At 29.5% G+C, this 13,953-nt stretch overlaps 1 protein-coding gene and 1 long non-coding RNA gene across 3 annotated transcripts; one reads left to right on the top strand and one right to left on the bottom strand.

Moving 5' to 3' along the window:
- Positions 1–161: 161 nt before the first annotated feature.
- LOC103849513 (DNA-directed RNA polymerases II, IV and V subunit 9B) lies at positions 162–2,019 on the bottom strand. Of its 2 annotated transcripts, XR_004450537.1 has the most exons (5): positions 1,783–2,019; positions 1,512–1,587; positions 960–1,118; positions 646–872; positions 162–189 (listed from the first exon to the last, which is right to left on the bottom strand). XR_004450537.1 is itself a non-coding variant. In XM_009126264.2 (4 exons), the coding sequence occupies exons 1-4, from the start codon at positions 1,809–1,811 to the stop codon at positions 792–794; spliced, it is 345 nt and encodes a 114-aa protein (XP_009124512.1). In that variant the 5' UTR covers positions 1,812–2,019; the 3' UTR covers positions 587–791. The 2 variants fall into 2 exon arrangements, 1 of the variants encoding a protein (XP_009124512.1); XM_009126264.2 differs by lacking the exon at positions 162–189 and having other exon boundaries at positions 587–872.
- Positions 2,020–2,256: 237 nt separating this feature from the next.
- LOC117127476 lies at positions 2,257–12,965 on the top strand. The gene is made up of 2 exons (XR_004450538.1): positions 2,257–6,003; positions 6,362–12,965. It is a non-coding gene; the product is annotated as an uncharacterized LOC117127476 (long non-coding RNA).
- The last annotated feature ends 988 nt before the right edge of the window (positions 12,966–13,953 follow it).

Raw genomic sequence — 13,953 nt, 5'->3', positions numbered from 1 at the left:
TCTAAGTTGGAACTTCTGATTATAGGTTTACCGAATCGAACCGGTCGGTTGTGAGTTGGAACGTCTATTGAAATCAACGAAAAATCGAGAATAACCGCCAGGCCTGCCACAGTATTTCCCAATTGGCCCCCATATAAATGAGAAAATAAATAATTAGACTCAGGAAAAAGGAAAATTATCACAAAAGACCCTGAAAAATGAGTAATTCTTGGGTTCACCCCCTAGGGTGAACCTCTAGATTCACCAACCAATAGTGTTTGAGTATTTAATATTTGATATCTTTTAAAAAAGGAAACAACATTGAATTTCCAAATAAGATTATCTTTTTAAAATAAAACAAAAAAAATACATAAAAATAGTTACAAAAAATAAATAAATAAATATTTTTAAGTCTTCAGCAAAATACTAAACCCTATACCCTAAATCTTAAACCCTAAACCTTAAACTTTGGATAAACTCTAAACGTTTGAAAATCTTAAACCCTAAATCATACATTAAAAACTAAATTTTAATAACACTAAACCCTAAATCCTAATCACTAAACCCTAAACCCTTGGGTAAACCCTGAACCCTTGGATAAATCATAAACTGTAAATCAAAAATATTTAAAATTAAACTCTAGAGTTTATAATTATCACAAAAGACCCTGAAAAATCGAGAATAACCGCCAGGCCCGCCACAGTATTCATATTTATTTGAACACACAGAAAACTCCAAACTGAAAACACTTCCAGCAGAGTAAGTCAAAGAACACATTACAGAGGGGAAATCAATGTAAACAAGTACTAGTTCTATTCTCGCCAGCGATGGCCACAGTTAGGGTTGCAGCAAACGAAGAACAGAGTCATTCCTTCTTCACCTCTAGCAGTAGCCTGCAGATACAATCACACACACGAGCTATATAAACAAGAAGTAGAGAGCAATAAAATATATGGTGGTGTAGAAGTAGCAGCATTAACCTGGAAGAAGACAGCTTCGCCGTGTTGACACTTGGCGCAGCGCACGGCCTTGGTGCGGGGAAGAGTCGGGTCAGAGGCAACGTCAGAGAGGATCTGAGTTTGTTCACTAACAGAATGGTGAACCTCGTTTCTGTAAACACAGTTGTCATCCGCTGCTTCCTGCAAAATCCATGGCCACAACAACACTAGACTAAACTGCAGATCTCAACGATTCATATCAAGAGTGCGGTAATCTATCAAACAATCGACATGAAAGATAACTAATTGCCATTTGCTCAGAAGGTAACAAAGCACTACAAGCTGGATTGTGGATCTAAACTCAACTTCTCGCATTTGACACTAGTCTCTAGGAGAAGAACAAAGAGGAAATAGCATCAGTTTTATCAAACAACAATAATGCTTAGTGGATACTTAGTGTGAACCAAAACAGTTTCAGCTAAAGTCTGTCTAATTTGATGAAACCCAACAAAGCTTTGTTTTCAAAGCACATAAAAACCATGGAACCCTAATTTCATTAAGACATAAAAAGCCATGGAGGAACACAAAATTAACCTGGTGATCGCAATTACGGCAGGCGTAGAGGAGTATGGACTGCTCCCTGTCTTCCTTCGGATACAAGATGTTATTACTGAACAAGAAAAATACAGTTGGTAAGAGATGGAGAGAAAGATCGGAGCTTTATTCGAATTGACAGCATAGGTAAAACCGAAACGGATTCAGACAAAACTAAGAGATGAAAATTGAAAACCTAAAATCAAAACTCTTGAGTAGAAGAATAATAATAATAATAATAATAATAATTGACAACAGATTCGTGTTTTACCATTCGCGACAGAACTTCATGGTACTCATCTTCGCTGAATCTTTCTTTTAGCTGACGAGTTTTCGATTTCCCTCTCTCTCTCTCTCTCTCTCTCTCTCTCTCTCTCTCTCTCTCTCTCTCTGTATCGTTCCTTCTTCACTGGGAGAAGAGGTCAAGCTCTAGTCAAAGCAGCCTAGTGGCAATCGTATGTAATTTTCGTAAACTTTCCTAGGCATTTTATTCAGTAAGCTATTCTAAAAACCCACTGGCCAGCCCACATTCAAGGTTTACTTTTATTGTATACTAGGGATTGAATTTATATTAAAACTATTTTATATAAAAATATATTTAATTTTATAAAACGATTAAAAAAAATTTTGTATTGAAAAGCTAAATATAATATTTTTATTATAAACCATATTGTAATTTTTATTAAATTTTGTTAGTTTGGGCTGAAAAAACCACTAACATTTTTATTTGTTAGATAACAAAAAATTATTAAACTAAAAAAGTAAGGAAAATGTAATGATTTTTCTTATTTGATTTCTATTTCAATTTGATATAGTCGAAGAAAAAATTAATGTAAGAATAACTAATGTTTTTTTTAATTTTTAAAAGTATCAAATTTTAATATTATTACAATAACTAATTTTCTCACGACAATAAGTTAACACATCCACCTTCAAACTAAATCAATTGAAAGTAAAATGTAACGTGATAATATTATAAAAAGTTATATTTTGAAGTAATATAAATAGTATAAATAATGTCATAAATAATAATTAGTATATATTATGTAATAACAAATGATGTTTTATAATATATGTTGGTTTCATTTTAGCTTTGTACTTAAACCAAAATATGTGTCTAACATTATTTTCCTTGAGTTTTCTATGATGAACTGAGGAACACACCATTGGAGTAAGAATATTATACTCAAACTCCTAATATAAACTTCCTAGATGCTTCTCCAAGGCATTTATGCTTTTAAAGTTGTTCATGAATCCACAACTCTTTACGGTGTAGATTAATGTAACTTAAGTATGCACCCTTGGATAAGCTTCTCAGACATTGCGACTTTGTAAAATCAGTTCATACACACATCTTTAATCTAAGGGCTGCATCAATTATTTCTCTTTGTCATATATCATCAACCGCAAATACTCTTCATCATCTTAATATTTATTTGTACTGATCATCATAGCCACTAATCTCATTAAAAAATTCCGCTTGCAAGGTATAATTTGGTGTTTTCTAAGTCCGACCAACACACCAACATTTACCAACCTTTCTTTGCACAGCACAACACGAGATGAAAAAAAAAACCCGAGAAAATGTGATAACTAGGGGTTCCTTAAGCGCTTCAGGTCTTTTGAAACATGGATCAACCTTTCTTCCCTTTTATGTGTGTTTTCATGTATGCATTTCCAAATCGCACAGATCTCTTTCTCTAAGGATTGACTGTCATGTTGCCACTCTTTCGTTTGTGATCTGATTGTCCCTCTATCAAATATCCTATGAATAAATCATGACATAACCTATCACAGTAACACATATAATACATAGTTTTATTCTGATCTATAGTTGCATAACAAAGGCATGATATTACGTATATTGGTCCACTTAATCCAATATAGTCAAATTTGATCAATCAAACATACATAGTTGGATTTGAATATTGGTCTTACTCTTAATACATTAAAATAGAGAAAATATGTAAGAAAACATTTGACTACTGATCGTATACTTTGTCAATAACAATGTACAATAAATCATATTTGTTTCCAATAAACGAATACTTATTTTAAAATTCAAATTTCATACACAACATTCACTTGATTAATTAACATGTTACATAATAAAAATAATTTATAATTTAAACTATCAAATTTCAAATCTAAAAACAACAAATGAGATCTAAAAACAACAAATTAAAAATAAAACAAATTGTAAAGTTTAGAAATACCAAATCTTGCTCAATTATTGCTCAATTCTTGTTTTTTTAGTTATTCTTTTCTTCAATCTTCTTCTCTTACTCTCTCTTCTCTTCTTTTCTTTTTCAATCCTCTCATTCAAAACATTGGCTTTTCTATCCATGATTTGATAGAACCTTACATGCTTCAATACCTCTCCTCCAACTAGGTATGTGTAGCTTTTCTCTTCCACAAGTATGGTTGCTTTCACATACATGTCTTGTTTGACATTCTTGAAGATAAAACAAGAATCAACCACCATCTTATTCTCTTCACATTTCCAATGACCTCCAAAGAGTCCACCTTAGCATATCTATCCATCTAATCGCATTGAGCATTCGATCTTCAAGTGAATCCATGTAGAATTTCCCCATCACACAATCAATGACAAGGTTAAATAGATGTTCATCACTGGAGTAGAGAGTATTCAAATATTCATCTTCCTTTTTTTTATTTTCCTTCCACCACTTTCCCTCATCCTCCTTCATAAAATATGCCATCAACGTTTTCACTTTATTTATAAGCAAAATATAAGCAAAATTACAAAATATACCATCAATGTTTTCACTTTATTTATTGATCTCCTATAAATTTATTTGATCCAAATTGTGTTATCCTTTTTGTCACTATTATTTTGGTCATTGGAGCATTCAGTAAATAACTGAATTACACGTATTTATTTATATATGTATATATTCCCCCATGTGCTAAATCATTACTTGTATGTAGTTGAACTAGTTAACTAATTGATATAGGCTGAACTCACATATGAAGATAGATCTTCCACTACTTTTCCTATGTTGTTTTAGCTCGAAACTAAGACTATTCAATCTTTGAATCATTGTTTTATCTATTATATTTGCGGTGTTACAAGAAAAATATATATTATATTTGTTCTAATATCCTTATAGAGTCTCTAATAAAATTAATAAAGTCTAATTGGTAAATATGTTTGATCTTACAGCAATTTCTAAGGTCCAAAGCTCAAGTTTGTAAGCGCATCATATCAAATTCAGATGAATGTCCATAAGTTGGAAACCTCAAAACTGATTTGAGATTATTAATGCATTAAACACATGTATAACTATTGTTTATAATACCTTGTTGATCTTATAACATTCATCATCTAAACTAATCAACAGTCATAACTTACACTGAATAAATTTAATTATAAATACTAGCTATATGTTTTAAATATTTGGATTTATCATCTTTGAATTATAGAGAGAACATGGACTTATAAATATAAAACCAAACCATTCAAAGTGACAAACTAAAAGCAAATACTAAAAGAAAAATTTAATGAAAATAATTTTGTTACGTGAGACGTGGACCAACCAATAAAAATATTAATTGGCTCACTGTTCTTTTTAAAAAAAAATTCTTGAGAGTATAACTAAATTAATTTGATTACATAGAAGTCACTTATATATATAAGAAAAACCTTCCCTACAATAATAAATTATTGAAGATAACTTAGGAATCAAGATGTGTATCTTGCTTCATAAGTTATTATAGACTCTTCTTATTATGAAATATAGCATGTGAAAATCTTTGAAGTCAAATCAAAGAATATTATATATGCTATCAATCACGAAAAAATTAGGCTGATTTAAATGTATATCATCTATACCATACTAAAAGTTGCATATCCTCAATGCTCAAGCTGTCCACGTCAGATTTTATATTCAGACCAATCAAAAGATTTCAAATTTCCATGTCATTTCATCCTTCGTTCGATACATCTTACAACCGGGCCATTCATGTGGGCTTTGAATTGGACCATTTCAAGCCTATCTCTCATCGCAAATCGTTTCTGACTCTTCTCCTTCACTTTCATTGTTTCGTCGTTTCAACATTATGCAATTCGCCGTTATCAATCCACTCTTAAAACATTCAATTATGTTTCTATTCATTTCTTCGTGATTTCATTTCACCTTCTTTGTTTCTCTTCCTATATAAATTTATTCATCTAATCTTACATCCAACCAAAATCAACAACCCCATAAAAGAATATAAAAGCTTTGGCTATGGGATCTTTTAAAGCCACCGAAAGTTTCCCTTTATTCTATATTTTGCAATTTTTTATTGGATCAAGATGCTGATGGGTTTTGAAATCGTTCACAGACTCGATCTCTGTTTGTTGGTAGTTCTAGAACATTTGGAGCTGTTGAAGTTCTTGCTGTGGTGATATGAAGGCTCCTCCTCCAACACTTCTTCATCCCACCATATCCGCCCTATACCAAACACAATTTCTTGAAATATAAATGTAATGCTCCGACCCGCCCACGGCTAATGGGCCACCCACGCCCGCTCTCTCGGCCCGTGGGCCCCATCCCGTCTGACGGTCGGTCCGTTAATTTTTTCCAAAGGCTCGAAATCATTGTTTACTGACCCTGCAATCACCACCCGACCTTTTCCCATGCTTTGGCCTCACTCGCACGCTATCGCGAATCACTTCCCGATAGGTCACCCATCCTTCCACTACTCCAGCTCAAGCACGCTTAACTCTGGAGTTCTTTCAGGATGTGTTCCGGAAAAGGTAAGTCAACTTTGGTGACATAGGTAGCCAAATCAATTATCTTAAGCCTTTTTCACATATCACAACTCGGGATGTTACAATAAAGGTATAGATTATTTTAGAATTTAGAGATAACCTTCTGGGTTTTTGTTTCCATAATTTGGTTTTAGATCAATTCTTCAAAGCTGCACCTTTGGGCTATATAGTTTACAAATCATGGTTCTTCTTTTATTTTTTTTCAGCATCTCCGAACATAATATGATGTCTTGGTATCGGTTTCGTCCCAAAAGGTTCGAGATTTTTTGATTACCAATTATTATAAATAGCTGTAAAGATCATGACTCATGAGACATGTTAACTATGAACCAGTAATAATAATATTAGATAACAAAATCTTGCTTTAGTTAGGAATCTATGAACAAGTTTTGTCTTTTTCCATCTATATTGGAGTTCCCATGATACAAAGATATTTTTATGCTTGGTTAATTCTTATTTTTTTAATCTGAATGTTTTCATGCATTAGCTGCAAGTTGTAGCATAGGTTTCTTTACACCAGATGGCGTTTAGAGTAGTATGTCAGCTAAAAAAATTGGTAGTGAGCTTTACACCAGTTCCTAGGTGTAACCTAAATCAATATCTTCTTTGCATAATTCATTAAGTCTTTTAAAGTGGCAGAAATATAAAGAAAAGTTGATGATGTGGGTCCCAGATTCAACTTGCATTCTCCTGCCGGTGTAGGATTTATTGATGAAGGGCAGTTCAAGAGGCCTTAGAGAAAATCACAATATAGCATATGCAGCTAAGCGGGGCTAAGGGAGGTTGCAAACAAAATTTGGGTATTGTGCTGAGCAATTGGGCGTTAAAAATATGGTCAGTGTGCTTTTATACTTTTGGTCTGTATTTTGTATGGATGACAGTTCTAATGCTGCTTGAGTTGAAGGTTGATGAGTTGAAGATGCAAAGGAGGCGCCAGAGGAGAAGGCATTGAACTTTGTGTGTGCAATGTTAGAAAATCCTTATGCTGTTCTTCAGGGTTCACGACATATGGTACGACTCTGCAAACAAATTCATATTATAGACTCTTAAGCTGGATTTAGTACTACAAGAACAACTGTCCTCACATCAAGGCTGATATACTTTTTATTTTTCTTTGTCAGGCTGCAGTTGATGGAGAATGCAGTAGTTTCAACAAGTCCAACATGGTGATGGAGTAATAGACTTTTTTCCATCAGTTTTTGGAGTTAGTGGTAACATGAAAAGCCATTTAGCAAGTTTGAGTGTGTGCAATGGCTTCTCATTCAGAAGATAGAAGAGAAGAAGAGAAGAAATGTCTTCAAGTCACCTTCAATCTGCCTGAAAATTGCATGAATAGGCTAATTAGTGAACGCAGTGAACACTATCCAAGTGTTGGTGCAGTAAGTATGCTCAACTCTGGAATGAGCAATACAGGATGATGCACTTCATAATTTTTTTTGCCATCAATGGAAAAAGAAGCAAGATCCTTGCTAACTAGCAGAGCAAAGAGTCGGCTGCTTTCAGAGTATGGACAGGTTTTGTAGGACAAGGTGTCTGCAGGTCCATATCAAAAGAAAGAAATGTACATTAGCTCCTTAACTCAGATCAGGAAGCTGCACTACTTCATGTGTATTCAGTTTCAGTCAGAATATTAGTGATCATTGACGAGCTCGACACTACTATTTTACCGTGACCCGTCAGCTATATTAATTTAAGAATATCATTAATACTTGGATTTATTGATTCTTCAATATGAAAACAGTCAACTTTCATCTACTTCTAATTTGTTGGTAGTGCCGTATGGTCTGTATTTAATTTGTGTAACTTATTTTGATTTAGAATTGTTAAAGTTTTATAATGATAACTCCTAGACTTTATCTACGATATTTTCTTTTCCTTCCATTTTCAAATATTAGTTTTCCTACTCTCACAAAAAACCTACTAAATTTATTATAACATGATTTTTTAATTCTAAAAATTCCCAAAATTCAATCCTTAGAAATAAAAAATAGATCAGTTCATCTGATTAGAATACTAAAAACAATTGAGTACAAAACAAAAAGTGAAATAATAAAGACTAGGATAACAAAATATATCTAAATTAAAAAAAAATAAGACACATAAATGTATACATAAATTCTATAAAATTAAATTATTAAGTGGACAGTTTCAATCAATTAAAATAATACATATATTATATTCTAATAATAAACTGTTATTCATTTTTATAAAAAGATTATTCAAATTAAAAAAATTAAAAATTACATGAAATAAGCAAGGAAAAAATAATAAAAGTATAAAATTAATATTATTAAAAATAAATTAAATAATAAAACCAATGGGTAGTGTGGACAAAATCTTATATATACTAGGGGCTGATTTAGTTTCTCTGGTATATGCCACATAGGCAAACACTAACCAATAAAATCATAAAAATAATATTTTATGTATATATTAATAAGAAAGATTGTACTATGTACACAAAACATTCTCTCTAATTAGGTAAATATCCAAAATTTCATATGATGGTACCTTGATCGCTAAACACCAAATTTTACTTAGACCATCTTCAATGTATTATCCTATTTTCACATATAAAATAGAGAAACTCTATAATAGATTTGAGATATGCTCCAATGTATTTCTCTATAATAGCAATCTCTAAATATAAAGTAAAAAATAAAGGAATACTATTTTTTCCTCTATAAATAGAGGAAAATATAGAGATCTCTATTATAAAGAAAAACATATATGTGGGTTGGAGAAATTTCACTTCTAAATGCTATTATATAGGTGAAAATACCAATGTGTTGGAGATGCTCTTATAGGTAGATTGGTAATATCCATGTTTTTGTATTATGAACCTATTGACTATTAATAAAAGATTAAAGCGATTATGTCAAATTAATATGTTCGATTTGTTTTCTAAATCTAAATATCAATCAATACAAATAAATAAAATTATCTTATATCTAGATAAATATGTGTTTAGTAAAAACAATTTTAATAAGTAACGTGCAAATAAAAAAAACATTTTTTCAACAATGTGTAAGCATCAAAAAATCACAAAATGATGGAGATCAAATAATCTAGAAATCTATGAAAATATATTGAAAATAATTTTAGTAATCTATAAAAATATCTGAATAAATCACATTTTATATTAACTGAGAGATAAAATACATAAAAAGATAATAAAAAAATGATTCTTGAACTCAAATGCAGAGTTTACTGTATGTATTGTACTCCATCCGTTTCATAAAGAATGCCACTTTGTCATTTTTCACATAGATTAAAAATATAATTGAAATGCATTTAAGTTCTTATTAGTTATACCTATTCAGCCAATAGTATTTTAGATAAACAGAATTATTTATAAAACTAATGCATTTGTAACTAATATTAAGCTGAAATTATATTGAAATTCTAAAATGACATTTTTCTTAAATAAAAAAAAGGTTAAAATAACACTTAATATGAAACAGATGGAGTATTAACTTCTTCTTTCTTTTTTTCCTTAGAATATTGTATTAACTTTCTAAGGTAATACGTAGTTTTACACTTCCAAATTTAATGTTATAACCAAAATCTACATCTTTGTAATCTAATTTCTCACTTTAATTATATAGTTACATTTGATTTATCCTAAATTAACAACTATGATATTGTTTATACGGATAAACAAACAGTTTCTTCCAAACAAATATATTGAACAACAAAGGAACAATCCTTAAATATATAAATATCAGAAAAATATTTTCAATTAACCATGTACGATATTGTTTTTTGATAAATAATGTAAATAACATATGAAAATTTATACTTGGTTCAACATTATTAACAAATTCATTTTCAAGAACTTCATAAACATTATTCAAAACGTTAAGAATTTTTATTTTAAAGTAGAACTAGATTTTGACCCGCGCGTCCGCGCGGATGTATGTTGTCCATAATTCAACTGTTTTGGTTTGTTGTAAAATTATTGATATTTTTTCATAGGTTAGTTAGTTCTGACATTGGTATATGGTGTACATTTTGTTTTGTGTTTATTTTTAGATTATATTTTTTTGCATTTAAATTGGTAAGAAAAAAATTACAGTGTAAAATATTAGAAGGTTTAGTGTAGATTTTGGCTGTTTAAAAAAATTATAGAAAATTGTTTTTGATTACTAACTCAATATTTAAAATTAATATTTTTTTAGTTCAAAAAAATCTCAGGAAAACAATATTGACAGCAAGAATATAAATTGGTAAAGTAACCAAACCCACATTTTTTAGATTAGATAGCTCTAGCAATTATAATATTTAACCAAAATTATAGTGGACTTTAAACAGTAATCGAAGCCCATTTACACTTTTTTCTGGGAAAAAAATAGAAACACGTAACCTTTTTACGTCTTTTTGATCCGCACACCCGTGATCTTTAAACAGCAATCAAAGCCCATTATGTTGAGCCGTTTTATAATTTATATGAATAAAAATTTGTATTATGTATTTTTTTGCAAGAGGCTTGGATTTTGTTTCCCTTCAAAAAAAATGATGTTATTAGTTTAGTTTGTTAAAGCAGTAACCTGTTAAATTTTAACAAACATGTAGAAAAAATTATTTACCCATTAATCTGCTAAAACCATCTCAAAGCTGTCTCCAAAAGCTGTGTTCTGCCTCTAAGAATGTAAACACTTAACTTGAACTCGCCACTTATTTTTGAAAGGTCTGAGTTTTGTGACAGAATGAAAAGTAGTCATAGACATTTTTGGAGTATTTGCAGAGACTGATGTGTGTTTCACGTGATTGGGATAGCTGTATATATAGATAGTTTGTAAAGTGTAGGGTATTCACCATATAATGATTTCAGATTTAGGTAGCCATGATTTTTTAGCATTGAAAGCGAATATACTATTCGATTTGATTCCAAAACTGATTTTGTTGTTATAAAGTTAACGACATTACAGGAATTTAAGTATTTAAAAAGTAGATATTTCATGTGATATGCAAGATAATAACGAATTTAGGTATTTAATGGTTAAATATTTGACGTGATGATCAAGATTATACTTAAAAAAAGAATATTCTATTAGTTGATTGATATCTTAATTATTATGGAGAATGATTAAATATAGATATACTTTTAACAATAAAAATATTGTTGAAATATTTAGAAAGATGTCGTTTGATTTTGAATTAAATAATTCAAACGATAATATTATTATCTTTGATTGGATATTGAATGATAGAATATAGATTTATTTTGATATAACTTATGATCAAAATATTGTCACTTTGCAGGCGTTATCAACTTGGCAATGACATGGACGTACAACTATATAATATGGTGGTTTTGCTTCTCCAGACCAAGCTTAACAAAGGTATTATCAAGGTGGAATTTTGGTTCTAATAAAATGATGAAAAGCTAAGTAGAAGTGTCTCTTTAGACTCATTTGATTAAGCAGAGGAAGAGGAAGATGAACTAATGTCACATCTTTGTTATAGTATAATTGTACGATTCCAGGAAATAATTGTATGATATTGAATATAATTAACAAAGATACGTGGGGTTGACAATTGGTTTGACATTTTGTGGTTAAGTAATCACGAACACAATTCTATTGATTTATAAGAATAAGGAAAAACGTTGAGTTTAATGCCAATGGCATTGAGTGGTAAATATTGAGGAAAATTAAGGGTTATTTCTTTTTTGTACTTCTGTTTTAATAGTTTAGATACAAAAAAAATATTAGTAGTACATCAACGACGCGACACATAAGAAGAAAATAACATAAAAATTACATTATCATCTTTGTGATGTTAGTCGTGTCACTCAGTTTTGGTTTCATATATTGTAAAACTAATTTATAAAAACAAAAGCTTTTTACTGAAAAAAATCAAAAACTATAAAGTCATATTATTAGTTTACAGCAGAAAAACGTAAACAATTATACAAATATCCAGTAAAATTGGTATAAGTATAATTATCAATATGTTTACAAAATAAAAGCAAATTCAAACACAAAATTTCACCTAATTTTAAAATAAAAAATTAAAAAATACATAAGTGTTCTCCATCCACTGATACCACAAATGCCCCTCCATTCAGTTACTAAAAGGTTTTTTTTTTAAACAAATGTCTTTGAGTTCTCTGTGTAGATACTATATGCTGTGCACAAGAAAAGCCATAAAAAAGTGAACTTATTAGGGAAACCCATAAAAAATAAATGATGTAGAACATTATTATGATCTTGATTTTTTTATCTGGTTTCTCCCCATGAAATAAAAGTAATTACATAATTATCATGATAGTTATATCTTTTATTGTTGTATGAATACAACTGATTTTCTTTCCACAATTAATATATTTGTCGGATGTTGAGCATTACATCCATATAGATTATCTAAAATCATACTCCATCTTTCTGTTTCATTTTATATGCGTTTAAGATTATCTCACACATATTAAAAAATAACTAATTTTATGTTAATTATATCCCTAATTAAGATATTATTTTGTTTGTATTTGATAATTAATAAAGAAAGAGAACATGAATAAACTGAAAAATGATAAACATCTACATTTAAAATATAAAACGACACTTATAATGACATATACTTTTAAGTTTAAAAAATAATTAATATAAAACAAAGAGAGTATAATGAAAAGTCAGATAAAAAAATACAACTTATAAAACCACAAATAAAAATGGAAACTCAGTACTGATCCTAAAACCAGAAACAATTTAAATAATTATGAATCAAACAGTTTCTTATAGTGACAACTCACATAGATAAAGATGAGAAATCAGATTATAAATAAGACTTAATTTTTTTTTGGTTATTTATATTGGAAATATATTTTAGATATTAAAAACCATAAAGTTTAGTTTTAAATAGTTTTAAAAAATCATATTTTTTTACAATGCAGTAATATTATACATGTGTACATACTCACATAAAATAATATATTAATTTCTATTTTGAAAATAATCCGGGCGTAGCCCGGAAAAAGTTCTAGTAAATTTAGAAAATTTATATTTCTAACACAAAGAAGCTTAAGTCTACTGTATATATATATATAGTCGTGTGTCATTCATTAATGAACAACTTAATAGTATTCGTATATTCAAATTCTACACTAGATTTTGATTTGTATTTCTAAAGCGTGGGATTATTTTCAAATACAACTATAATTTAATGAAACCCATATATTTAATTTGACTTTTTGTGTATATTTATAAAAAAATTGGTTTCGTTATTTTGATAATAATTTAAAATGTATTAATAAGTTTATTTTTTTTGTATAGAAGTATACATACTTTAGTGGTGGTAAAAATGAATAATAGTACTATGAAAGTGATAAACATGAAATTTCCTCTAAATTATTTATAAATGCTTATAATTATTTATACAAGTTTATTAAACCAGCTTCACCCTTTAAATAGTAAACTCTAAATAATAAGAGAAAAGGACTAGGATAGCACCAAACCAAGATTTTGTTCTCAAACTAGCACTCAAGGTTCAAAGTCACAAAAATAGATTTCATTAAAGAGGTAAATATACACTTATACCACTTGGGTTAATTAATCCAAACCTTAGGATTTAGAGTTAACGGGTGGGGTTTTAGAATTAGGGTTTAAAATTTTATAAAATAAAAAATAAATACTAAAATATTAAAAATAAAAATTTAAAAAC

This window comes from Brassica rapa, chromosome A08 (genome assembly GCF_000309985.2).
Source record: "Brassica rapa cultivar Chiifu-401-42 chromosome A08, CAAS_Brap_v3.01, whole genome shotgun sequence".
Classification (NCBI taxonomy): Eukaryota; Viridiplantae; Streptophyta; class Magnoliopsida; order Brassicales; family Brassicaceae; genus Brassica; species Brassica rapa.
This window is presented reverse-complemented; position numbering and strand designations above follow the sequence as displayed.

Excerpts from the sequence above, each read along its gene's own strand:
- LOC103849513 (XM_009126264.2), bottom strand. The coding sequence starts at position 1,811 with ATGAGTACCATGAAGTTCTGTCGCGAATG. Across the intron at positions 1,588-1,782 it reads ATGAAGTTCTGTCGCGAATG|TAATAACATCTTGTATCCGA; the intron begins GTAAAACACGAA and ends TTTCTTGTTCAG. Across the intron at positions 1,119-1,511 it reads GCCGTAATTGCGATCACCAG|GAAGCAGCGGATGACAACTG; the intron begins GTTAATTTTGTG and ends TGGATTTTGCAG.